This window comes from Bactrocera neohumeralis, chromosome 6, assembly GCF_024586455.1.
Source record: "Bactrocera neohumeralis isolate Rockhampton chromosome 6, APGP_CSIRO_Bneo_wtdbg2-racon-allhic-juicebox.fasta_v2, whole genome shotgun sequence".
NCBI classification, from domain to species: domain Eukaryota; kingdom Metazoa; phylum Arthropoda; class Insecta; order Diptera; family Tephritidae; genus Bactrocera; species Bactrocera neohumeralis.
Window position 1 is genome coordinate 1,112,154 of NC_065923.1, and position 25,171 is coordinate 1,137,324.

The following is a 25,171-nucleotide window of genomic DNA, read 5'->3' on the forward strand; positions in this document are numbered from 1 at the left end:
TGGAAATATGTACGTACGTATATTTACTAACATACAGTCTTCTAGTGGATTTTTGGCGAATGGTGGCGATAGACGAACAGCTACGAAGTGCAGCCTCTTTCAGAGACGTGAGGATACACTCCGACAGCAAAGCGGCAATACTGGTGCTCGGCTCGCTAATTGTGCGCTCAAAGCTGATTAAGAAATGTCTGTCCTCACTGGAAATAACATGAAGCTACTTCATTATTAGTCTCACTTGGGTGCCTGGTCATAGAAGAATCGTTGGCAACTGCAGAGCCGACGACGAGGTAGCCTTTGTCTTTTCACATTGGAATGGGAGTGAGGTGAATCTCCATTGGCATAAGTTCAAATACTAGATCAATGGACCTCGCCTGTGGTTAGCAGGCAGTCGGCGAAAACCCGCTCCTCAGTGACTGCAAGAAAGTGTTTGAACTTTCTTTTCAATTTGGAAGAATCTATAATATACAGGAGATAACACAATCGACTGATTTTCTAAGTTGTCCAAGTGAGATCTCTGATAATATTGAAGTCGTAACTTAACGTAATGGATTTACAAAAACATTCGTACTTCATTTGTTTACATTTTTACCGAAATGATGGAATGGGTGCAGTATGATACTCATATATGTATATTAGGGTGTTTTGTTTTTTAAACTATTATTTTTTTTCAGTCCCGTCACGAAATTTCCTTGCAAATTCCCTGAAAATTTTAGCTCTTAATATTAACATTAAGTACTGGACCAAGGCATGTAAACATTTTCCACAGAAAATACACTACAATCGTGAAAAAATTAATAGTTCAAAAAAAAAACACCCTAATGTACATGTTATAAAACAATATAAGAATTTCCCCACCTCGTTCAATTTTGATTACGGTTATATTGATCCATTTCGATTACAATATTTGAGGTTCAAAGACAAAACGCCAACTGTTGTGCAGCGGATTCAATCGAACCCTTCGAATTATTGACCAGAGCCGACAGAACGCAAAGAGAGTTCCTCAAGATACCTATATGATACCATATTTAGTGCATAATAAGTAGGGAAGACAGGTTTTTTGAATGGTGTCCTTCGAATCACTGAAAGCGCGTATTTCCCAAAAGTGTCCATAAACATGTACATTCAATGGGTTATGGTGACAGACGAAATAGATTGCAATCCTCTATTGAAGTTGGGTATTGTTCTCAAATAAAATTGCGTTTATTGCATTTTTTGCTGCTGATTTATTTAACTGCAATTATTGCTAAAGAAAGAGAAAAAGTAGTAAATTCAAGTTGATATGTTTTGCTTGAAATATCAGTTCAATGCTGGATTGCAGGCAATGGTGGGAGATGTTCGCCGGTCGGTTGGAAACCGTTCTCGTCGGCGATGTAGCTAACGGAATATTGTTTACCGTCCTTTTCATCTTTATAACTGAAGGAGCCTTGTACGCTTATAGCTGCATGATCGGTGCCAGCATCCTTAACGACGCCCTCTTCGTGTCTGCTAGTGCCATCGCTGGTCTCCAAGCTAGATTTTTAAAATTAAATATAATACGCGTCGGCAAAGCCATACTAGTATTTTACTTACTCAAAGGTATAATGATCAGGTTGTACATCAGACTCAGATTTGATGATTTCCACATCAGGCCGTGCTGAGACCAATACGAAAATGGCAACACACAAAATTACGAACTTCATTATAACAGATTACTTTCGAAGTCAAAGCGTTGCTTGTAAACTTGTCGAAAGCTTAGAACTTTTTGAATGCAATTAAAACTCCGCCGCTTTTATTTATACTCGACTTTTCTGCCTATATGCCAATACTCTTATGTACATTTATTTAATTTTATATCAAGCTAATTGCGCTGGAACTTAATTTTTGTTTACTTACACCGGAGTTTCAATTAATTTTGAATTTGTTGTTAATTAACTTGATGCAAATGTCTACAGGAGAAAACAAAAAGGTTTATTGTTCTATTGAAAACTCGTTTCTTCTTAGAAAGTTCTGTTGTATTAAAATTCCTAAAAGCTGTCAGTTCATTTCTTTTAATGCGTTAAAAGCTAACAGTAATAAATATTAGCGTATGCCAATTTTTTTAAAGGAAATCTTAAATGAGAACGGTTTCTCTTCATTTTGATTTCTTTATTCAAATATACAAACAAAAGATATAGTAAAAATAAATGCAAATCTTAAGGTAGTATTATCTGTGTGCGTTCCGATAAACACTTCGCGTCGACAAAAGTGTTAGAATCTGCTATCTTTATCGATTGTCCAGTGAGAATTCATTGATTGGAATGCATTGATTGGAAGTTTTAGCGTTGTCGCAGATTGAGTGGCGTAAGTCCAGAATTTCGTATTGAATGCTGCTGAAAAAGTACCACATTTGGCTAAGAAAAAAGTGCTCCTCCTGCTCACCTTTCCGCAGTTGTTACTGCCAATTTTTACGAATAGAGGCATGAATCGCATCCCATTCACCATGTTCTTCAGATCTGGGCTAGTGCGAGTTCTTTTCTTTCCCAACTTGAAAAAGTCAGTCGCAGTATTTGGCTCACAGTAGGAAGTTTCAAGCGGTTTGAAGAAGTTCGGGCATCACTGAGCCAAGTTTGAAAAACTAAAATTAAAGAAATGGCCATTACCTAACGAATGAATCGGATGACTCAGCATCGAGTTATAAGGAGTAACGAAAGTGTACTTTTTTCATTCCTCATTCCAATACCTGCTAGCATTGGCATATTTTTTAATATTTCTCCAAGAAAATTTAACAGAATATTCTTCAAATGTCATATTGGTTTGACTATTGACAATATATGTAATAAATATTATAATGTACCATTGGTGAATATATTTTAACTGCTTCACAAAAAGAAATCATAAGAATTGGTTTTGTTTTATACGAATTAACTCTACTCCCCCTTAAAAGGATATTGTTCTACGAGGCAAACTTTCTGCATATCTAAAAAGCTAACGTATTTTTAGAACGAGCAAATTTTTGGAGACTTTTTACGCGCCCTTGCAACCAGACAAAATTACTATGTGGGGTGATTGGGTGATTTATAAAAGGTGTTCCTAACGAAGTTCTTTGATAGCTGAAAACACAAATAGAAATGCCGAAGAGTTCATTGCGGTCGCTAAAATGCACGGTTGGACTCCCATGAGAATAAGAGCAGTTACATATATTCTGTTTCAACCTGCTGAAGGCTGTTAACTCACCAATGTAATATTTTAGCATTTCAGTAACCTCCGCCCATGTTTTCCCTTCTGCCAATGCCGATTGCTAGTGTCTTATTATTACCACCTAACATTTTATAAAGTTCACAATTGCTCGATTATAAACAGTAAACATGATGTACATATATATTTTTAGATACCTCTCTTGCACTCAAGCAAAAATCTAGAATTAAAGTATTTCGATTTTCAAAAATTGCATTCAATTTATTTACAGTATAAAAAACCCTACATTAGAATAAACATTAACTTCGTCACGTCAACAATTTAAACAACTGGGGGAACGGGCAAATGAGCACCTGAAGGTTGGAAACCGTTCTCGTTAGCAACGTAGGTGACGGTGAATTTCTCGCCAGTCTTCTCATCAACCCATGAGTAGCTGCCAGTAACATCGATAGCCTCGTTTTCACTGCCAACGTTCTTCAATTTTCCAGCTTCGCTCTTTTGGGTACCATCACTGGTCTGGACATCGAATGAGTAGCTCTCGGGTCCGACATCGGAATCTTGTTTGACGATCTCAGCTTCAGGACGAGCGAAGGCAACGGCCAAAAGGCAAGCGAAGATGATAGCGGCTTTCATGGTGATTGGTTTGTTTTGCGATGGAGCTATGTTGCTGCGATAAACGTTGTCAACTTAGTGGATAACTTTCTCAACTCATTCGGGCATTTTATATTATTCCAGCTGCATAAATTTCTCTAATCAGCACTCAAGAAATTATATTTTATATTTATTTTTAACCAATTCTAAATCTGGTTTTAATCATGAACCCGTTATATTGACCAGATTGTATCGGTGGGATTGCATAAGCTGCATAATGCATACTAGAAGCGCTCATATTTCCAGTTTTATTCTCTTATTTTATTATGGCATCTTTCACTGTGTTCTCGCATCATTCTTCTGAAATAATAAAATTGTCTAAATATAAAATTATTTGCCGTTTATTTCAAACATTTTTATGCAAATTCGCTTCAATTGCTATAAAAAATTAACGTATTCCACCAGGCCATGAGCAATCGGTTATAACATTTATATCGCAGGAGCAGTTTTCAAAATCGTTCGTTAGAAACTTTTACATTTTTTTATTTAATTTTTTAATACGTTATTTTTTCCATATTAAACCCCATTTGGAATTATACTCAGCAGTCCTGGAACTGTTAATCGTAATAATTCCCAATATTCGCGGTAAACTGTCTAACGAAGAATGTCAGCAGCTTGCCTTCTTGTTGGTTAAATTTAATACCTCGGGAACTACTTCTACAACTTGTACAGATTTGGAACTAGATATTACGACACATATCAATTCTTGTAAAAATACTGTTTTGCAACCTGGTATTGTTTCTTTTTAAGGTCTCATACTATATAACTTATATACATATATGAGAACGGCTATCATTGTTATTTTTTGACATATACCAGTATATTGATCATTATATATTAGTCCATATATAGTAAAAATCTATTTCACGGTTCACCAGTAATCCAATCCTCATTATATCGTGTAGATAGCAGTCAATTGGTCTAGCTCCCACGTACATACATTTTTCTAAACATCGTATAGCTAGTATAATTACATCGCTCTCCTTCTCTTCTTCTTCATGTACCCAATATACTATATTTCTTCCTTTTGATTGAACTTTTATTACATATACAAGTGCCGCTTTTTATATTTCGGGACCAGAAAACAAAAAAAAATTATAATCATTGAAAATCGTTTTAATGTTTTTCAAAATATTCTCTTTAAGATCTACATATTTTCTTTCTTCGAAAGTTGTAAAAATTAATATGCACTGTAAACAACGCTCGAATGTCAAAACGTCCTGACTATGCATAACATCAAAAATGATAAACTTTATGATAAAGTCAAACAACTTGGCTAGAAAGAACCAGCAAAGCGCTTTCCGTTGCTTGCTAACTGTTAAACGGTTACGTTTTAGGTTTGATATATAGTACATATACTAGCTGTAATAAACAATTAAAATTTAGATGAAATTTGGTATGCGGGTTCCTTAGTACAAAAAGACATTCCATTAGCAAGGGACACCGTTGGGCAAAAAAATCAGAAAAAGTTGTCGTGGTCTCGACCTCTAATAAGTATAATGCACATAGGTATCTCCTATACCACTAAAGATACAACAATCAGGTTTGCTTAGAGTAAATATTGTAGGAACTCCCACCATCAGTGTGAAAATGGATGAAATCGGAAGATAACCCTGCTTCCTCCCCATTAAACGGTATAGTTAAAAACTACTAAAACAGTGAAAAATCAGTCCCTAAATACGCCAGAGACATTAAATTTTACATACAAAATTGGACAATGGGCGTAGCACCGCCCACTTTTTGGTAAAAGCACATACATATATCGGCATCCGCTTAACCGATTGCGACTAAATTAATGGAACCAATTGTTACAATTCTTTAAAAACTGTCAAAACATTGAAGGCGTAACGGAAGGCATTCTCCGGATTGGCCTTGGGAGCCGAGGTACATGCTGCTTGGATCACTCTGTCGTCACAAAATGCTTGCCTTTCATCGGCCTTTTCAGGCAAGGAAACAAAGAAGAAATCAAAGATCCATGACTCGTCACCTGTGATTAGGTTATTCAAAATTTGGGGGTCGCTTTCACAATGACATAATGACATGAACCACAGATTTTTATAAAATTACCGGGTTTCATACAGAATTTAATCGCGTACCTCTGTTCTAACGAACACTCCATTTTCAGCTTGCACCACCACTCACAGAAACAAGCCGCGCGAAAATGTGTGTCCTGACTCTCCAGGTGCCCTACATACTACCATAATATGTCTTACTACATATGTATAATGATTTTCGTTTTTCCAACAAACCGTATGCCGAATATATATGTAGGTCAGTGTATAATTTATATATAGTGTGTATATACATATATATAAAAATTGCTTGGACTCTGATCGTTTGGTTGACTTTTTATACCTTAAAGTATTTCCCTGGTTTCAATTTTTGCAAGTTGCAAGAGTATAAAGTGTTTGGTTGCACCTGAACTTAGCTCTTCTTTAAATAAGCTTGCTTCATGTAGACTACAATTTCAATTTTTGGTTTTGTTATCAAATTTGCTTATTATTTACTAAAATAGATTGCAAATAAAATGTATTTAACAAAAATAAAATATCTTCTTATACATACATACATACATATGAATATAAAAATGAATCGCAAAATGTGTTGCTAAGCGCATAACTCAACAACGCCTGGACCAATTTTGCCAATTCTTTTTTTAAAAGCTTCGTTGAGGTTCAAGGATGATTTTAACGGCAAGAAAAATTCAAATAATTACCGGAGAACCCCTAAAAACAGCCCTTTTATTTTTCCCATACAAGCGAATGAATGCTTGTTTGTTAGTAACGCTAAGAGAACGGCTGCACCAATCTTGATGAAAGTTTAAAAATTAAAATACTTTAAATTTTTCATGAGAAAAAGCCGGAAAATTGGGTGTTTCCAAAAAGTCATTTTTTTTCGTACACATTTTTTTTTCAATTTTTGTTTGTTTTGTTTTTCAATATTTTGATTTGTAAATTATTTGATTCATTCAGTTTCGGTCGCATGCTTTTTTATTCCGGCTATTCAAAAGAAAAATTATTGAAAATTATTCAGTGAAAACTTTACTTGTTTTTCACACAAAGAGATCAATTGCATATTGAAATTTGTTACGAAGCCACGAAGAGGTCGCGCTAATATTGGTCGGCGTTCTTTTGGCCATCAACGTATGTCAGCCCAAGAAAAGGCAACTCCCAAAACGCAATGACATACGTGCGGAATTATGGATCTCGGTCAATCAGCAAGCGATCGTCATGATGTCACAGCACGACTTTTCAAACAACAGTTACGATGTTTGATGGACTTTATCTTGAAGCAACGTATATGTGGTGCTGTTAGATGCTAGATGTACTCTGTTGAGTGGCAAAAGAGAGGTTTGCCGCGCGCACACATTCTTCTTTGAATGGTGGTTACACCAGATAAAATTGATGAACTCATTTCTGCGGAAATTCCTGATGCAATCCAATATGGTTCATGGACTTTGCGGACACTACAATCCCACTTCGGTTTGTATGTCTGACAATAAATGCACGAAACACTATCTACGTGCTTTTCTTTTGGAAACAGAAACTAGAAATGATAGATATCCACTCTATCGGCGTCGCTCACCAGATGACAATGGCAGAACATTCAGCATTAAATTTAGGATAGTGAATATCGAAGTTGACAACCCACGGATCGTACTATATTCACCATTATTGTATAATTCACATTGAAAACTCATATCAATGTTGAGTATTGCAGTTCGGTGTAATCGATAAAATACGTTTATAATTACGTCACCAAAGGAAGCAACATGGCGGTTATTGGTCTTGAACGATACGGTCGATACCTGAACTGCAATAAAGCGCTTTGAAGGACATTTACTTTTGCAATTCATGAACGTTTTCCGACTGTTGTGCGTCTCGCAGTTAATTTGGCCAAAGAGTGTATTTCAACCTAGAGAATACAGCACAGCCAGTTGATACACCGCCAGCAACAAAATTAACATTTACGAGTTTTTTCTCAACTTTTGTCAGTAATCCGTTTGCGAGAACATTGTTCTATTCGAAAATACCTTGAATAGTTGCGTAGAAAGCAAGGCCAACCAGTAGATTGACATCAAGGTGTATTCTCCACTAATGCTTTACACAATCCACCCGTCAGTAATCCAACTTTATTTGATTCATTGCGTACTGAATGAAAGTTTTGGAGAAGTAAGCAGCAATTACAATTGTTTAATCACTGGAATGAAAATGAAGTTCGCACTCATTTCGATATCATCAAATCGCGTCAATTATTATGACATTGCCGAAGACATTTTACATCGTCTTCGCTAAAAATTGGATTGGATGGGTTAATTCCGGTTGATACTACCGGTGGTTTGATATCAATGCCATCCGCCGTTTATCAATTCGCGAAAGATGTACTCATCACGAATGATCGGACATTGGGCAAATTATCGTAACTACGATTCCTTAAGTGCACGCGCAATGTTAGCTACCAAAAATGCCGATGTTGACTTAAACTGGAAGATTCAAAGTCAAATTCCGGGAGACGTGCGTTCCTACAAATCGATCGATCGTCCTGCCAATGAAGACGACGCCGTGAATTATCCAGTGGAATTTCTAAATTCCTTGAAGAGGCTTAGTATGCCTCCACATCATTTGCGTCTCAAAGTTGGATCTGTCGTTATTATGTTTCGCAATCTGCGCTATCGAATACAAGGGGGCAGAATGCTTGATTCTACGAATTCTTTTGAGTTCTAACGATTTGCCATTTCAATTCAAACGCATTCCGTTTCCAGTGAAAATTGCATTTGAGATGACAATCAACAGGACACAGGATAGTCTTTTCTGTACACCGGAACTTCTTCTTCTTCTTCTTAAGTGGCGTAGACACCGCTTACGCGATTATAGCCGAGTTAACAACAGCGCGCCAGTCGTTTCTTCTTTTCGCTACGTGGCGCCAATTGGATATTCCAAGCGAAGTCAGGTCCTTCTCCACTTGGTCCTTCCAACGGAGTGGACGTCTTCCTCTTCCTCTACTTCCCCCGGCGGGGGGGTAGGGGGGTTCTACCGGAACAGAAACCAAAAAATTTTATTTATCAAGCAACGTTACATTGAAAAACATATGAAATGATAAATTAAATTTTCTTTTCATTTCAAAACACATAATTTTACGCAGGAGAACGGCTGTGGAGTCAGCTGGTATTTCCATAAATTGATGTATGTAATTCAAGCAAAAAAACTCAAAATTTATTTGGAACATAATTTTTATAAAATAAACATAAACAAATCTTTGTTCCCGACACTGTGGAAACGATATTGTACTTAACACTGGTGATGCTACAATTTTGCAATTACATATTTTTGAATTATATTCTGTATCTATTTCACATTTTTTCTACAAAATAGTTCGAAACAGATCGTGATGGACGAAACCTTTAATTATTCCTTAATAATACTTAAAATATACTAACAACAATTTTTATTTAATAATTTTCTGCTCATCCCTCAATTAATTTCACTATTTCGAATTTCGATGTTAAATACAGTTAATCAGTAGGCGTTTTCATTTTCTTCAAGTGGAGGCAGCAAAAGATCTTCACCGGCAGCATAACCCTCATCCGCGGGGCCTTGCGATTGAAAACCTGGCCCAAACTCTAAATTATCGGGACTCGAATCGTAATTTATTTGTGCCAAAACCACAGCCAGCAGGCAGAAAAATACGAATAAAAGTTTCATGATAGCTTATAATTTGATTATTTGCTTCTCCGGCTTTTATGTGTTCTTACAAATCACGTTGCTGGCTCTCTGTAGAACTCATTAAAAGCCTTGTGCTATTTTATACTGCTCTAAGAGATATTTTGTTTAATTTTTTTGACATTTGCAACCGGCACTTCCTGCCTCTGTCTGCAACTATTATTTATACTATATATAAGTATACACATGTATCCGTATAATAAAATTTACTAATAGTTCCAGTTTTACTTTAATATCGTTTAACATATTATTCACAAAAACTAAGCCGGTTTTGTTTATAATATTGTATGTATCTACCATGTTGGTGTATATGGCTGATCAATTTAGACGCTTGCGAACTAACAACATTTTTACACGGCGACTTTTAATAAGTTCTTCAGTTTATTTTAAATATATACAATTTTTCTCAATACAAAAAAATGCCAGCATAGGTAAGACATGGCCCTTGTACTCGTCTAAATTGAGAAGGACCTGAAGGGGCCTATAACAATAAGTTGATTCATTTTGACTTCGATAGAATTGTGTAACTATTTAATGAAATTTTAATACTTTTTATAAAAGAAGAATTACGAACTCGATAAGAGTTGAACTACCTTTAATTCTGACTTTATTCATTAACTCTATCAGATGCACCATGTTGAAATAAATTAATGACGATTTAACAGTAAATATCACATTTTTTTTAACTGTTGTTGCTTTCTCCATAAACCGAAACTATGGTTATCAATAATTTTCTTCTTCATTATTCATTATTATTAGTTTTTGGTTATTATCAAACTCATTTCAGACACGACTCTCTTAGAAAACAAGATAAAACTGCCCCACCGCCAGGTAGCCATAGTTGACATATCACTCTATTCTATATCTATGTATGTACAACTAAATGGAGAGACCTATCAAAATAAGTTAAAAGCTGTGCTACTTCTCAGTGCGGTATACGAAAAAAAAAATCGCACTAGTTCCGTAATCAATGACTCGCTTAGGGTTGTCACCTTTGGTACTTTCCAATTCCATTAAATGACTTGGTGTACAATCGCAGCTAATCTGCCAACTTTCCATTTGAGCGTGCGTATTTCCGTTGGCTAGACTATAGTTGGAAATAGAAAAATTTCGGGTTCGCTACTTTCTCATCAGCAAAAGGCACACAGCTTGAGTTATCAACATCAGATTATTACAATTTAGTTCATTCTATTCTATGATTTTATATATATTTTATATTCTTGAAGCCTGAGCCATTTTGAATTATATATATATTAAAAGATATACATACATATGTATATATAATTCCTAAATATGTATAGAATAATAAAAAAACAGAGTTCAAATTTAAAATATAATTTATTTATTTTCCATTAACAAAACTTTAACTTCCTTTGATCACAAATTTAAGCAACTGGAGCAACTGGCAAATGAGCACCTTGTGGTTGGAAACCGTTCTCATCGGCAATATAGGTGAGGGTGAATTTCTCACCAGTCTTCTCATCCACCCACGAGTAGGAACCCTTTACGGCGATGGCTTCGTGATCTGAGCCAACATTTTGCAAGACACCAGATGAAGCATGTTGGGTTCCATCACTAGTTTCAACATCGAAGTTGTAGCTTTCTGGCTGAACATCAGAGTCCTGACGAACGATGGAGACATCGGGGCGAGCGAAGGCAACAGCCAAGAGGCAGGCGAAGATGATGGCGGCTTTCATGTTGACTAGTTTGTGGTGGAGCTGTGCTGCTACGATAAAAGTTGTCAAATTTGTGGATACTTTTGCTCAACCGCTGTGCCATTTTATATTATTTCCGATGTTCACATGTTTACTTCCACAATTGTTGTCAAATCTGGTTTTAGCGGTCATCAAAATCCAAAGTGTGATATAAGTTAATATCACAAGTAATAATATATAATATTTCCAGTTAGCTTAGCTGATATTTTTTAACATATGCAAACATATTTACAGTTTCAAATGCAAATGCATGTATTTGAAATGCGTTCAGCTAAACGATGTAGAATAGGGCATTATTGTTATCTTTTTTTCTGCGAGCTACTTCTCGATGGCAGCTATAATTGTAATTATATAAACCGTTATGAAGGTACTGAGAAAACATCGGAAGTGGGATTGAGGACTTTTATTGTAATAATATTAAATATATATTGTTTTATTAGATTAGTTTTATTGCAAAATTTATTTGACGTAGTTTAACAGTCTTCTTCAACTAGAAGAAGATTATGACACACTCGAGAGTCGATGGCTTTCAAGTATGATCAACTTGGATTTTATCATTTTGACTAACAAAAAAATGAATCCGACATTAAGAAAGTGTCAGAGATAGGATATTCTTGGTTTAAAATTTGAAGTCTTTTCATCGAAAATCCCTCAAATTTTCAAATTTATTATTTTATTAAATGTTAAGTTGCAGCCTACTTTATATAACAGCTAATACATATTGTTATGTATCCATTTATTCACCACACCTTATTCGTCATATTACATAGGCTTTCCAATACATAACCTTCATAATCTCTATTTCTCATTACCTTCCTTATCCTTTTATCTTAAACATTATTTTATCTCCCACTCCACTCGCCATTAGCGAACGCTTTTGTAACAATCATCTCGGAAAACAGAAAATTATGTCAAGGAAAATAAATATATCGACCAGACTTATTCGAGATGATCTCCACATGGGAGCCTGCCGTCGGACAATTTCCGACAACGCGTCTGAAACAAATTAAAAGTGCCTCTACAGTGGCACACAACAAAAGCCAGGAAAATACCCTTTTTATGGATGAAAAAATGTTCACTGTTTGTAATAAGCAAACGTGGTCACCATCCAATTAGGTAAGGTTTTTGTGTGAAGTCTTCTTTAAAAGCGACAAAATCGGAAAAGTCTATTTGCATTTGGTTGAGGAAATAATAAAAAAGCCAAGTTCTACTAATTTGTCTCCTTTATTGATTTGTGACATGCTGACTCCATTAAAGGTGAGCTCGCGTGGCGTAGAGAGAGTTTTTTAAACCAAAATTATTTATGTTACAGTTTGCATGTTTTTCAATTCTTTAAATATGGCAACAAGTTCATTATTGTTTATTCATACCTTACAAATTATTCGGTAGATGCAAAAAACTATTTGTAATATATTAACATCAGAGTAGATAATAATGCTATGATTATCCGAAAAATAATTTTTAAACTTTTAATCGAGAAGATGGGATAGCAAAAGCATTTTATTAATGCCGCAATGAAAAATTAAGACCAGAAATGTAATTTCAAAAATACGATTAAAATTTATTTTTAATGTTTAATTAGAAAAATTCAGTCGCAAGCTTATAATTGAAAATATAAGAAAAAAATTATTTTAGAATTTATCATGTGTATCTCCTGAAAAGAAGCTTATTTTTAATAAAATATAAACGTAATTTAGCTCTTTTTGGTTTTATTTATATTTATGAAGTTGCTTATAATTACAGTGTTTCGCTTATGAATATGTAAATCTTTCATTTTTTATTGAATGTCATTCCAGCTTTTAATTTGAAAATATTATTATTTAGTTTAGTATTAGTTTAATACTTAAAAACTTTTTTTGTTTACTTGTTTAATCCATAATGATTGAAATTGAAAATTAAAATTTTATTTTTAATCCTAAAATAGGAACTAAAAATTGGAATCGTATATGGAATCATCTTTTTAATAAGAAAACTCCCAACTCCGATCAACATACATATATTCACCCAACAATAAAAAAAATTCTAATTTCAGTCTAGACGAAACCGTTAATTTTCGGTTTATTCTAATTTTTATTGCACAATATTGAAGTATATTTCATCATTCAAGACCTTTGTTTCTAAAGGACATAAGTAGAAGCTGGGCCTAAGGCTGTCAACGTATAACGGTGTCATTTTAATAACTGTTTCTACACCTTTAAAATTTACATAACATGCCCATTTGGCAGTTTAATTAATTAACACAGATTTCAATGACGTAAAGAAGAAATTATAAATGCAAAGAGAAGTTCAGCTAAAGCACAAGTATATATGTGCGTGTGCATACATGAATATATGTACATATGTGCATATGTATGTGAAATATATAAGCATGCATAAAGCTTAGCATATTGAGCAGCTAATAAGCCAGGAAAGGTAGCAGTACTTTTTTGACCAAAGTTTTTCTCAAGAAAGTCATGAGTTTGTAGTTTTCGGACTGCGAATTAGCAGTTAACCTTTCTCAAATATATAAATATTAGTATATATGAATATGTATTTAAGCACCGTAGTATATAAGTAAGACTCGTTTATCACTTTGCCATCTTAGCAACTAAAATTTGCAAAAAATTACGAAAGTGAATTTGCTGAGCCATTGTTTCGGGCTAAAAAATAATGTCATGGAGGAGTATTTCTAGCTAATATAAGTTTGTATGTATGCAGACACAGAAGAATCAAACCGGTCATCATAAAATAAGATTTGACAATTTCGAGCTGAATTGAGAGTTGCACAAATATATGTATATACATAGTAAATATATTTTAAAATTAAATAAAAATAACAGCAACTGAAGAGCTCTGTGCACATATGTACATACATATGTATATATGTGCGAGTGTATGCCTTATGCATGCTGCCAAACAGGTCAATGAAAGTGTTTCCATTCCTATAACTCATGAATTATGCAAAAGAACCGGCGAAAATTATTATAGAAGAATTCGTATATTAGCTAATCCAATGCCAAAAACTTGATAGCAATTAAGTTGGTAAAAAAATTTGAAATATACATATCTACAAAACACACTTAACAGTAGGATCTCATGTGTGTGGATATACATATACATATGGGCGTTTATTTGATGAGCCAAAGTGGTTGCCTGGAACTTGTCTTCTAATTAGCAACATGCTCGCACAAGTTTGAACAAGAAGCTGCCACCAAAAATAAAAATATTAAAAATATACTGAATTTTTGTCAGGTCTGTATGTCTGTTGCTTAGCAAAGCGTAGAGTTTGGCAAAATTTAATTACCTAACATAAATATGCATTAGCTAAACTCTCCAGCAGGTTTGAAACTGCTGCTAGAGCACATTAAAGAAATTAAATTCTAGAGCTAAAGCGAAATATTCCGCGCTTATCTAACACCAACTAGAATTCTTATAGCACTGTATGCATTTAGCTGAAAGTCAAGATGCTAAAAACAACAAATTATACTTTAAATGTACTTTGTTTATTTTAATTTCGGCAATAAAATGCATGTATGTATGTATGCATTTCAGTTTTTGGCAATTCCGTTTTATCAAACTTAGAATATTCAGAAATTTTAGTTAAACAGGAAACTAATCACCCATAGAAGTGCTTACTTCTACAAATATAGAGTAAAAATTGCTCGCGGGCGTGCATATAAAATGGCATGGAACACTTGCAATGACATCCACTAAGTTTTCTAACCACAACGGAAGAACAACACACAAAATCAAAACAAACATGAAAGCCGTATTCATCTTCGCCTGTCTGTTGGCTGTTGCCTTCGCACGCCCCAACCCTGAAGCCGAGATTGTGCGTCTGGACTCCGATGTCGGTCCTGAGTCCTACACATACAACCTTGAGACCAGCGATGGTACAAAGAAGGAAGAAGCTGGAAAATTGAAGAACGTTGGCAGTGAAAACGAGGCTATCGCCGTTAGCGGCAGCTTCTCGTGGGTGGATGAGAAGACTGGTGAGAAATTCACCGTCACCTATGTTGCTGATGAGAACGGTTTCCAACCACAAGGTGCTCATTTGCCAGTTGCCCCAGAAGCTTAAGTGAATGAATTGATTTACTTACGTTCAATAACGAATTCTGTAATAAATAAAAAAATGGTTGGCTACCGTTAACAAAAAGCTAAAAGAAAGTGTTGTTTGAATTATTAGGTTACGTTAAATGCTGTTTTTGTAAAAAAAATAGATGGTCAAATGTTCTATAATTCTGCAAAGGAAAATATAATCATAGCATCAGTACAATTGTTAAAAGCACAATCAACTAATTCGGCAAGTCGAAATTAATGTAAGCTGTAGCAATAGAGCCTAAATATCATTGTGAAGATTGAACTAGTATCATACATAAATAGGTAATTAAGTTAAACCAAGAAAATATAAAACAATGTTATTAGAAAAATTCTCCAGAAGATAAGGTAGGCTCATCGGAGAAAATTTTATAGTAAATTTTTCGAGGATGTAGAGGAAGGTGGATGTCTGACGACGTACCTAAGCCTTTAGTGGATATAGAGATAAATGTGAATAATATACTTTAGATTATAAAAAGTATTAAATTTAATTGATTTTAGCACAAAAATATAAAGCCAATGATAAAAGAAATATTAAATTTATGAGAATATGTAGATAAAGCATATTATTTTTATCTACTTCATCTTAAAACTATCAGTTCAGAAATTTGTTTAATAAATTATAGACAAGTACTAGAATTTTACTTTCAACAAATTTAACTTTCACAAAAGAAGAAGAAGAGTAATGTAATTTTTTTATGTTTAAGTTTCAACCAACAGACAACGATATCGAAAAAAATACTTTTTTTGTTATTATTATATTAAAGTACAGAAAACTAAAGTCAATGACAGAAAAACAAGCAAAGCAAGAAAGTAAAATTTTTATAACATTCTTAAGAAAAAAATATACCAAAACCTTTAACAAGACTTAAGAAGCCAAACAAATGTACATAAGCATAAACACAAAGAACTGATATAGACATACATATACCAATAATGGCGCATTCGCATATGGTATTAGAGCGAGTTGCAATTAATATGATTTTTAAGCAAATTTTTTACTGAATATGTACATATGTATATTTTAGCAGATGTACTAGATTCCTTTGGTTTATGGTTCATGATCATAAGCAAATATAGCCGAATAAAAAGAGCATCACCAAAATTTATATCGTATTAAAGTATCAATGATCCCTACGCACTATATACCATACATATGTGTCTACTCATATGTTTAAGCCTATGCTACTAGCACATGCATACAAACATATATACACGTAATGATACACTATTTAGTTACGCCGGTTCGTCTAGTTAATTAGCATATAAACAACAAAAATATATAGCGACCAATCAAGTTTAAGAATTAATAAAACTCATTTGATAGTTATATTTTATGAATTCGGCAAACCTAATATGTCGCCGCAATGCGTATAAAAGCAAAGAATCAGCCTACAGATTACAACACTCAGTAGTCTGATTCCGGCATTTGCACATCCAGCAAAACCCAAAACAAACAAATATCAACATGAAATTCGTTATTGTTTTCGTCGCTCTCTTCGCTTTGGCCTACGCTGCCCCAGCTGCTCCTGAAGCCGAAATCGTCGAATTGAGATCCGATGTTGAGCCCGAGAAATACAGCTACGCGTAAGTTATTAATTAATAGTGTAGCAAAAGTCCTTATCTTCGAGGCATCGCATAGAGAATCAAATGTATTGAATTGGTTCCTTGGAAAGATTAAGTAAATAACCTATTTTCGTTTGTGCTTTATAGCTTAAAGACCAGCGATGGTACATCAAAGGACGAAGAAGGTCACTTGGTCAATGTTGGTGCTGAAGATGAACACATTGTTGCCCGCGGTTCTTACTCTTTCGTCGCTGATGATGGTCAAACCTACACCGTCACCTATGTTGCTGATGAGAACGGTTTCCAACCTTCAGGTGCTCATTTGCCCGTTGCCCCTGAGGCTTAAGTTTCATTCTCATTAGTTGAGTTTGATTGGTGAAAGTGTTATTAGATTATAAGTAAAATGATGTTGAATAAATGATTAACGAAAAAAATAACTTTTTTTATTCGTGGTAAGAATGTTTCTACCGTTTTTATAAATTCCTTGATATGGCCAAAAATTTCACTATCGATAACGCAGCAAATAATTATGTCTAACAAGTAAGGAGGGGCTAAGTTCGGGTGCAGCCGAACATTTTATACTATTGCAACTTGCAAGAATCAAAGACAGGGAAATATTTTAAGGTGTAAAATGTCAACCAGAAGATCGAAATCCAAGCAATTTTATACATTCGTATATTATATATATGTAACTCATATACTGACAGACACATAAGGCTTGTTAGAAAGCCGAAAGTCATTATACATAGTATATTGTATATCTATTTTTCCCAATACCACTTACTATTAAAATGCCACATACTAAAAATCCAATCATAAGAGTAAAGTCAGCCAGATGTTCGAAAATCCTGATATATATAATCAATGGAGGCTAGGTCAAGTTTTCGTTCAAATTTATCTAGTTTAGGTAGGAAGATAGACTGTTATGAAAAAACTTTTGCCTAATTCGCGCTATGCGTGGCGCGAATCGAACTATTACTTTTATAATAACTTCAACCGAGTTCAAATGACAACCAAAGTGAGTATAAATCAAATAACAGTAATCAAAAGGACAACGTTTTTGTTCAAAACTACTAAAGGTGTGATAACTCTTAAACGAACAAGTAAGGAAGGGCTAAGTTCGGGTGTCACCGAACATTTTATACTCTCGCATGATAAAATGATAATCGAGATTTCATTATCCGTCATTTACATATTTTTTTTTATTTTGCTGTAAAATTAATTAGATTAGTAGTTCCTGAGATATGGTTTTTGGTCCATAAGTGGCGACGCCACGCCCATTTTCAATTTTAAAAAAACGCCTGGGTGAAGCTTCCTTCTGCCATTTCTTCCGTAAAATTTAGTGTTTCTGACGTTTTTTGTTAGTCGGTTAACGCACTTTTAGTGATTTTCAACATAACCTTTGCATGGGTTATATGGGAGGTGGGTGTGGTTATTATCCGATTTCTTCCATTTTTGAACTGTATATGGAAATGCCCGAAGGAAACGACTCTATAGAGTATGGTTAACATATAACCCTATATCTGACTTTTTTAGTTTTAGGACTTACAAACAACCGTTATGTGAACAAAACTATAATACTCTCCTTTGCAACTTTGTTGCGAGAGTATAAAAATTCAGAAGGAGTAAATCAAAATTCCAACCGATTCTTTTCCTATACTCTCTCCAAGAGTATTCTAAATCTTTTCAAAGAATTGCCCTTAAACTATAAAGTGCAATAACTATTTCACAAATTAGATTAGAAAAATGTATTCGAGGCAGAATCTGTCCATTGTTCAAAATTTGTGAAAAGTTGAAGTGGCCACGAAATTCCGAAAGATTTAATACCTTCCAAAGTACGACATTTCTATGTATGAACTTTTTTCTTGTCATTTGTTGGTGTGACCAAGAATTTAGCTTCATTATAGAAATAAGTTTTAAAACTGACTTCATGCAAGTAACCGCTGCGGCACGTTGTAATCAATTCGTACTATCTTGTCGGCCACGCCAAAGGCCTACCACGTAAAATAATGTGCCCACAAAACTTTTCTTCAATAAATTGACTGTTTGGTTGGATGTGTGGCGTGTAGCGCCGTCTTGTTGAATTCAAAGGTCGTTCACATCAACACCCTACAATTCTGGCACGGAAAAGACCCATAGAGCACACTAAACAATGACTTTTTGAAGATGTAACGGCGTCTTACAATGGCTTGTGGATTGTAATATGAGAATTTTATATATTAATGTACCAAAAGAGAATGTTCATCGCTGAACCAAATTTTCATGTGGAAATTGAAATGGTCAGCGATCTCGTTTTGGTCCGATTCATCGACGTGCGACGCGCTCTATGATGGTTCGGCTTCAATTCTTTTATTACTTAGATTTTTTAAGCCCGCATACTACGTTCCTTCCGCAAAATCGTCCATAAAGTACATGACAAAAGCTCCAATTATTGGGCACGTTTGTGAACGGACTTATTAGAGTCTCTTCGAAACTCTGCTCCAGAGCAGCAATAGTGTCTTCGGTGCGCATTCCATGAGGTCTCTGAAAATACGCATTATCACTGGAGTAAACCGTTCCGTAGTTACTCTAATAACCGACTCTGCTGGGCGTTTATGTCATCCAGATATTTGAAGCATTGCACTATGCGTTGCGCGAATCGAACTATTACTTTTATAATAACTTCAACCGATACTTTTATAATAACTATTACTTTTATGAGAACTTCAACCGAGTTCAAATGACAACCAAAGTGAGTATAAATCAAATAACAGTAAGCAAAAGGACAACGTTTTTGTTCAAAACTATTAAAAGTGTGATAACTCTTAAACGAAAAACACAGAAGGAGTAAATCAAAATTCCAACCGATTCTTTTTCTATACTCTCTCCAAAAGTCTTCTAAATCTTTTCAAAGAATAATTATATCTGTCAATTTACGAGATATTTTACTGAAATGAAAACAAAATCGATTCGATACTTCCCATAGCCTAATATAACATACACGTAACGGAACGGAACGGAACTTGAATAATCTTTACTTGTTTATTACTGATTAAAATGTGAAATTATCTTACCGAAAGCTGATCGATGTTACTACCGAGGTTAAAGTAGATTAGACTTAGAAACAATATGATTTCTGTGAAACTTCTTCTAATATTCTAGAAACATAAAACCTGAATAATGGTCATAATATGAAACGAGAAATTTTTAGGTATTTTTTTGATAAAAATAATAAAATGCTTTTCAATTCTCACATATTAAAAAAAAAATAAACTCCAACGATATAATTAATTATATTCATATTCAGAATTTCAGTTAAACCAAAATCAACGTCGGAGACCCTTCAGAGCTTATACAAAGTATATTCACTAATATTTCGGGATATCGACCTAAAAGTTTGCACACAACCTTTCCCTCCCAAGAAACTGCTCAAACAAACTTACTTTTCTAACCCTAGTTCTTATATAGAAAACTATTTTATGTCAAAAGGTAATTTATCATAGATTATTATTCAAGTCATAACTATAATCTCCCAAAAAACTGAGCAGAAGCTAAAACATTTTAAATACAAATCTTTTTATACTCTTTTATACTATATAAATTGCATTTTTGAAGGGTATTATAGCTGTACAATGTTTAACTATTTGAACATGTTTCTTAACAAACCATTACCGGCATACGCCTCGTCATTCAACGCCTTCCAAACACTACAAATTGCATAGCCTTGCAGAGCCATGAAGGCGTGAATTAAGATTTCATAAAGTAAACAGTATTTAGCACTGCAACCTGCACATAGCAACACAAATTCCGATTTGGAAGAGTTTTTAATTATTATTTTTTTTCGTTATTAGGTATTGTTATAAAAGAAAAAATGAAAAATAGACTTCGTTCAAAACTCAAATCAAAAAGAACAACAAATAAAGCGTTATCTGTAAAGAGTAAAAACTTCGCGCACAGAAGAAGATCTATCTGACTTAAACTTGTTTACAATACAAAAGCTGCAACGCTGGAGCAACCAATCCAACAGACCATAAAGCGTCAATAGTAAGCATGCCAAGAGTCAATGAAAACCTGCGTAAGCATAGAAGAGATATGGTAAGAAAAAAATTAAAAACGCTATTAATTTAAACTCAACAAAACCTAGGAAATAGATGCATTAAAGCCGATTGAGAAGATAAACTTCAAATTATTATTTAGTAATTGTATAAATAGCATGCCAGCGAATATGAATATGTCATTCAATCGTCATCAGTTGATAAAGCACAGCATCGCTGCCAAAAACCCACACTATACAAAATAAATCAAAATGAAATTCGTCATTGTGTTCGTTGCCCTCTTCGCCGTGGCTTTGGCTGCTCCTCCCACACAGCAAGTTGAGATTGTGCGTCAGGACTCCGATGTCCAACCTGACGGTTACCGCTTCGGTTACGAGACCAGTGATGGTTCCAAGCACGAAGAACAAGGGCAGCTGAACAACATCGGCACGGAGCAGGAATCGATTTCCGTACGCGGTTCATACAGTTTCGTTGCCGACGATGGCCAAGTCTACACTGTCAACTACATTGCCGATGAAAATGGTTTCCAACCACAAGGTGCTCATTTGCCTGTTGCTTAAATATTCAAATAGGAATCAACGAGTCGAAGGAATTTTCGTTTTTACATTATTTGTGAGAGTATTATTGAGAGATAAAATTAAATAAAATACGCTTTATTATATTTTTTATACAAGAAACAAAAATGTATTTTAAATTTTCTGGAGATAAATTTTTTAGCATATATGTACGAGTATAAGCTTCGAAAGCATTTGAATCAGAATTATTGGAATACTGAGTTATCACATAGACCCTAAACTGCTCTGTATTAACGCGCTTTCTGCATTATATAAGGTGCATCAGGTCGTAAACGATGACATGATTAAATATTAATTTAAAATCAGTATACTTACTATTGCTTCCACACCGTCATTTATTCTTGTTACTTTAAATTTTCCGACCATTTAAGAAAGGTCTAAACAAAGGCTACAATTAAATTAATTTATAAATCTTCTTCTTCTTAATTGGCGTAGACACCGCTTACGCGATTATAGCCGAGTTAACAACAGCGCGCCAGTCGTTTCTTCTTTTCGCTACGTGGCGCCAATTGTATATTCCAAGCGAAGCCAGGTCCTTCTCCACTTGGTCCTTCCAACGGAGTGGAGGTCTTCCTCTTCCTCTGCTTCCCCCCGGTACTGCGTCGAATACTTTCAGAGCTGGAGTGTTTTCATCCATCCGGACAACATGACCTAGCCAGCGTAGCCGCTGTCTTTTAATTCGCTGAACTATGTCAATGTCGTCGTATATCTCGTACGGCTCATCGTTCCATCGAATGCGATATTCGCCGTGGCCAACGCGCAAAGGACCATAAATCTTTCGCAGAACTTTTCTCTCAAAAACTCGCAACGTCGACTCATCCGTTGTTGACATCGTCCAAGCCTCTGCACCATATAGCAGGACGGGTATTATGAGTGATTTATAGAGTTTGGTTTTTGTTCGTCGAGAGAGGACTTTACTTTTCAATTGCCTACTCAGTCCGAAATAGCACCTGTTGGCAAGAGCAATCCTGCGTTGGATTTCCAGGCTGACATTGTTGATGGTGTTATCTACACCTTCAAAGTTATGACTGTCAGCAGTGACGTGAGAGCCAAGTCGCGAGTGCGACGTCTGTTTGTTTGATGACAGGAGATATTTCGTTTTGCCCTCGTTCACTGCCAGACCCATTTTCTGTGCTTTATAATTAATAATTTAATTAATAATCATTCATTTTATTTTCTAACATGAAGAAACTCTCAGTTTATTAGGTTCATAAATGTTTCAATCATCATGTTCTAAAATAAAGAAGGATTTTCTAACCACTTATGAAAGTTGAAGTCCAATCGATCCAATAACAGAAAGTAATAATCTTTATTGATAGTTGCAAATTATTTCTTTGGAATCCCGAAAAATACATACTAACTAAAATCTAGTTGGCCGACTGTTGAGTTTTCGGGCGCTTTGGAAGAGTCGTCTGAGTTTCACCAGCAACAATCATTCAGCGAACTGCCGACTGGGCCCAGAATGATATATCCAAGTTTTATTAATTGCCATTAACCGACGCAGAAACTTATTTTTTTGTGTCCATATCTTCGAAAGTGGAACTTGTTTTCTGTGTGATCGATGTTCATTTGCAGAAGTCTTTATTTTTTGTCTCTTATCATTAATCAGCATAAATTCGGTTACGATGACACCAGCCAAATCAGTCGTTGAAGAATCTGGGATACACTTGCCGTAACAGCCAACAAGCTATAGCTTTGCATCAACGTCGACTTTTCCCATCATAAAATAATGGCTTATCAAAATACGACGACTTCTACTTTTTTCTGTGGTAGTGTCCCTTAGACTTGTGAAAAATTGGATGAAGTCTCTAGTTCAGTTGTGAACAAGAAATTTAAATTTAGAGCTGCATGACAACATCAATAAAAATTACAACAACATTGCAGGCATAGCATAACAATATTTCGATACTAACTGTATTTCTATTAAAATATGTAAATGTGTTAGTAGTAAATGGAAGTCACAGTAAGTCAAGTGAATTACGACGCGAGCACCCCTCCTCTATTTAATGTCACTGGTGCATGGACTTTACAGCACATGTAGTATTTTCAAACAACTTTTTCTCCGCTTTTTGTCATCTTCCCGCTAACACAACCTTGATCTTTCATCAAGCCTTTCATCACAGTCATACACTAACATCGCAAAATGTTCCAAAAGCAATTTTCCCTATTAAATTAGCATGTTTTCAATCCACAAGTGGAGAATTAAAAATATTTCGGGCTTTTCTGACTTTGGCTACATCAAGTTAGTTTAAAAAAAACAGAAAAAAAACAAATGTGTTCAATTGTTCAACAATCAAAACGATTTCTTTTATTTATATCAAAACAAACAACAGATCACATCCAATTAAGATGTAATAGTTTATGCCTCAGGGGCAACGGGCAAATGAGCACCTTGTGGTTGGAAACCGTTCTCATCGGCGATGTAGGTGACTGTGTAGGTTTGACCATCATCAGCGACGAAAGAGTAAGATCCACGGGCAACAATGTGTTCATCTTCAGCACCAACATTGACCAAGTGACCTTCTTCGTCCTTTGATGTACCATCGCTGGTCTTCAAGCTGAAAAATACAAAGGAAAGTAGTTATTTTCTTAATCCTTGCATGCAGTGGAGCAATCCATGTGATTGTCTTTACGATGTCTCGCTGATAAGGACTTTTGTCACAGTATTAATAACTTACGCGAAGCTGTATTTCTCGGGCTCAACATCGGATCTCAATTCGACGATTTCGGCTTCTGGAGCAGCTGGGGCAGCGTAGGCCAAAGCGAAGAGAGCGACGAAAACAATAACGAATTTCATGGTGATTTTGTGTTTTTGAATTTTGTGCTGGTTGTGCAGATTGCGAGATCAGACGACTAACTGTTGATCTTCAAAATTTCCAAGATGTTTTTATACAAAAGTTTTATCAAAGCAAATTAATAACCACAAAGGGCATGCGCGCATACATTTATTTAGTAATTCTTCAACACGCGTGTAATCATTTTGACGGTCTGGTGGGACAAAAAAAAATAGTGTGAAACAAGTTTAGCTGGAATTAAAGAAAAATTTGCATCAGCAACTTTATGCAAATATGTTTTGTCTAAAATTAGCAAAAGCCTACCAATGTTAATCAGTGACGTTTAGTATGCAAATGGGAAGAAAAAAGGTGAAAAAGCAATATGAAGCGAAGAGTAAGAGAATTTAATAGTAGAACGAATTCATATTTATATCGCCAATAAATTATAAATTTGAAAAATGACATAAAATTAAAAATGATTTGACGTCATTTCTGGTGCGTGTGTTTGGCAAACCCACGCATGAATACAGCTGATAGCTCGCCCTGAATTAATTTACCGAAATTTCAAGAGAATACTAAGCAACTTGAGAAAAAGTCAAATTTATTAAGAGCGCTGACGTAGGTTAGGTTAGATAAGGTTAAAGGATCGAAGTTGTCACAAATTTCCTGAAGGATCCTACGTGGGCAACTTAGAACCGGTCCCTTGTGATACACTAAAAACTTCTCTTTATTGACTGATCAAACTTTATGAACGTAATCGGACCACTGCTACGGCCACAAATCGCCATTAATAAAAACCTATAAAGTGCCATAACTAAGCACTAAATTAAGATATAGAACTGTAATTTGGGACAGGGGATTGCAGCAGAAGAGGGCATCTTTGGGCAAAAAATTTTGAAAAATTGG

The 25,171-nt window shown here is 34.9% G+C and overlaps 7 protein-coding genes across 7 annotated transcripts; 3 read left to right on the top strand and 4 right to left on the bottom strand.

Annotated features, from left to right (window-relative positions):
• Window positions 1-1,208: 1,208 nt before the first annotated feature.
• LOC126761987 (larval cuticle protein 65Ab1-like) lies at window positions 1,209-1,754 on the bottom strand. The gene is made up of 2 exons (XM_050478444.1): window positions 1,570-1,754; window positions 1,209-1,509 (listed from the first exon to the last, which is right to left on the bottom strand). Exons 1-2 carry the CDS (start codon window positions 1,677-1,679, stop codon window positions 1,302-1,304), a joined length of 318 nt encoding a protein of 105 aa, XP_050334401.1. The 5' UTR covers window positions 1,680-1,754; the 3' UTR covers window positions 1,209-1,301.
• Window positions 1,755-3,450: 1,696 nt separating this feature from the next.
• On the bottom strand, window positions 3,451-3,873 carry LOC126761713 (larval cuticle protein 65Ab1-like). Its single transcript, XM_050478080.1, is given in 1 exon segment — window positions 3,451-3,873. A coding segment is annotated over 1 exon segment (399 nt). The 3' UTR covers window positions 3,451-3,474.
• A 7,036-nt stretch (window positions 3,874-10,909) lies between these two features.
• On the bottom strand, window positions 10,910-11,303 carry LOC126762170 (larval cuticle protein 65Ab1-like). Its single transcript, XM_050478714.1, is given in 2 exon segments — window positions 10,910-11,234; window positions 11,236-11,303. Coding segments are annotated over 2 exon segments (393 nt in total).
• A 3,615-nt stretch (window positions 11,304-14,918) lies between these two features.
• On the top strand, window positions 14,919-15,296 carry LOC126762171 (larval cuticle protein 65Ab1-like). Its single transcript, XM_050478715.1, has one exon. The coding sequence runs from the start codon at window positions 14,919-14,921 to the stop codon at window positions 15,294-15,296; it is 378 nt and encodes a 125-aa protein (XP_050334672.1).
• Window positions 15,297-16,738: 1,442 nt separating this feature from the next.
• Window positions 16,739-17,274, top strand: LOC126762172 (larval cuticle protein 65Ag1-like). The gene is made up of 2 exons (XM_050478716.1): window positions 16,739-16,903; window positions 17,030-17,274. The coding sequence occupies exons 1-2, from the start codon at window positions 16,785-16,787 to the stop codon at window positions 17,226-17,228; spliced, it is 318 nt and encodes a 105-aa protein (XP_050334673.1). The 5' UTR covers window positions 16,739-16,784; the 3' UTR covers window positions 17,229-17,274.
• A 3,846-nt stretch (window positions 17,275-21,120) lies between these two features.
• LOC126762173 (larval cuticle protein 65Ag1-like) lies at window positions 21,121-21,537 on the top strand. Its single transcript, XM_050478717.1, has one exon. The coding sequence runs from the start codon at window positions 21,168-21,170 to the stop codon at window positions 21,474-21,476; it is 309 nt and encodes a 102-aa protein (XP_050334674.1). The 5' UTR covers window positions 21,121-21,167; the 3' UTR covers window positions 21,477-21,537.
• Window positions 21,538-23,850: 2,313 nt separating this feature from the next.
• LOC126762410 (larval cuticle protein 65Ag1-like) lies at window positions 23,851-24,297 on the bottom strand. Its single transcript, XM_050479125.1, has 2 exons — window positions 24,170-24,297; window positions 23,851-24,049 (listed from the first exon to the last, which is right to left on the bottom strand). Exons 1-2 carry the CDS (start codon window positions 24,286-24,288, stop codon window positions 23,851-23,853), a joined length of 318 nt encoding a protein of 105 aa, XP_050335082.1. The 5' UTR covers window positions 24,289-24,297.
• Window positions 24,298-25,171: the final 874 nt, after the last annotated feature.

Coding starts and splice junctions, on each gene's coding strand:
- LOC126761987 (XM_050478444.1), bottom strand. CDS start 1,679: ATGAAGTTCGTAATTTTGTGTGTTGCCATTTTCGTATTGGTCTCAGCA. Junction 1,510..1,569: donor CCTGATCATTATACCTTTGA/GTAAGTAAAATA, acceptor TTAAAAATCTAG/CTTGGAGACCAGCGATGGCA.
- LOC126762171 (XM_050478715.1), top strand. CDS start 14,919: ATGACATCCACTAAGTTTTCTAACCACAACGGAAGAACAACACACAAA.
- LOC126762172 (XM_050478716.1), top strand. CDS start 16,785: ATGAAATTCGTTATTGTTTTCGTCGCTCTCTTCGCTTTGGCCTACGCT. Junction 16,904..17,029: donor CCCGAGAAATACAGCTACGC/GTAAGTTATTAA, acceptor TGTGCTTTATAG/CTTAAAGACCAGCGATGGTA.
- LOC126762173 (XM_050478717.1), top strand. CDS start 21,168: ATGAAATTCGTCATTGTGTTCGTTGCCCTCTTCGCCGTGGCTTTGGCT.
- LOC126762410 (XM_050479125.1), bottom strand. CDS start 24,288: ATGAAATTCGTTATTGTTTTCGTCGCTCTCTTCGCTTTGGCCTACGCT. Junction 24,050..24,169: donor CCCGAGAAATACAGCTTCGC/GTAAGTTATTAA, acceptor TGTATTTTTCAG/CTTGAAGACCAGCGATGGTA.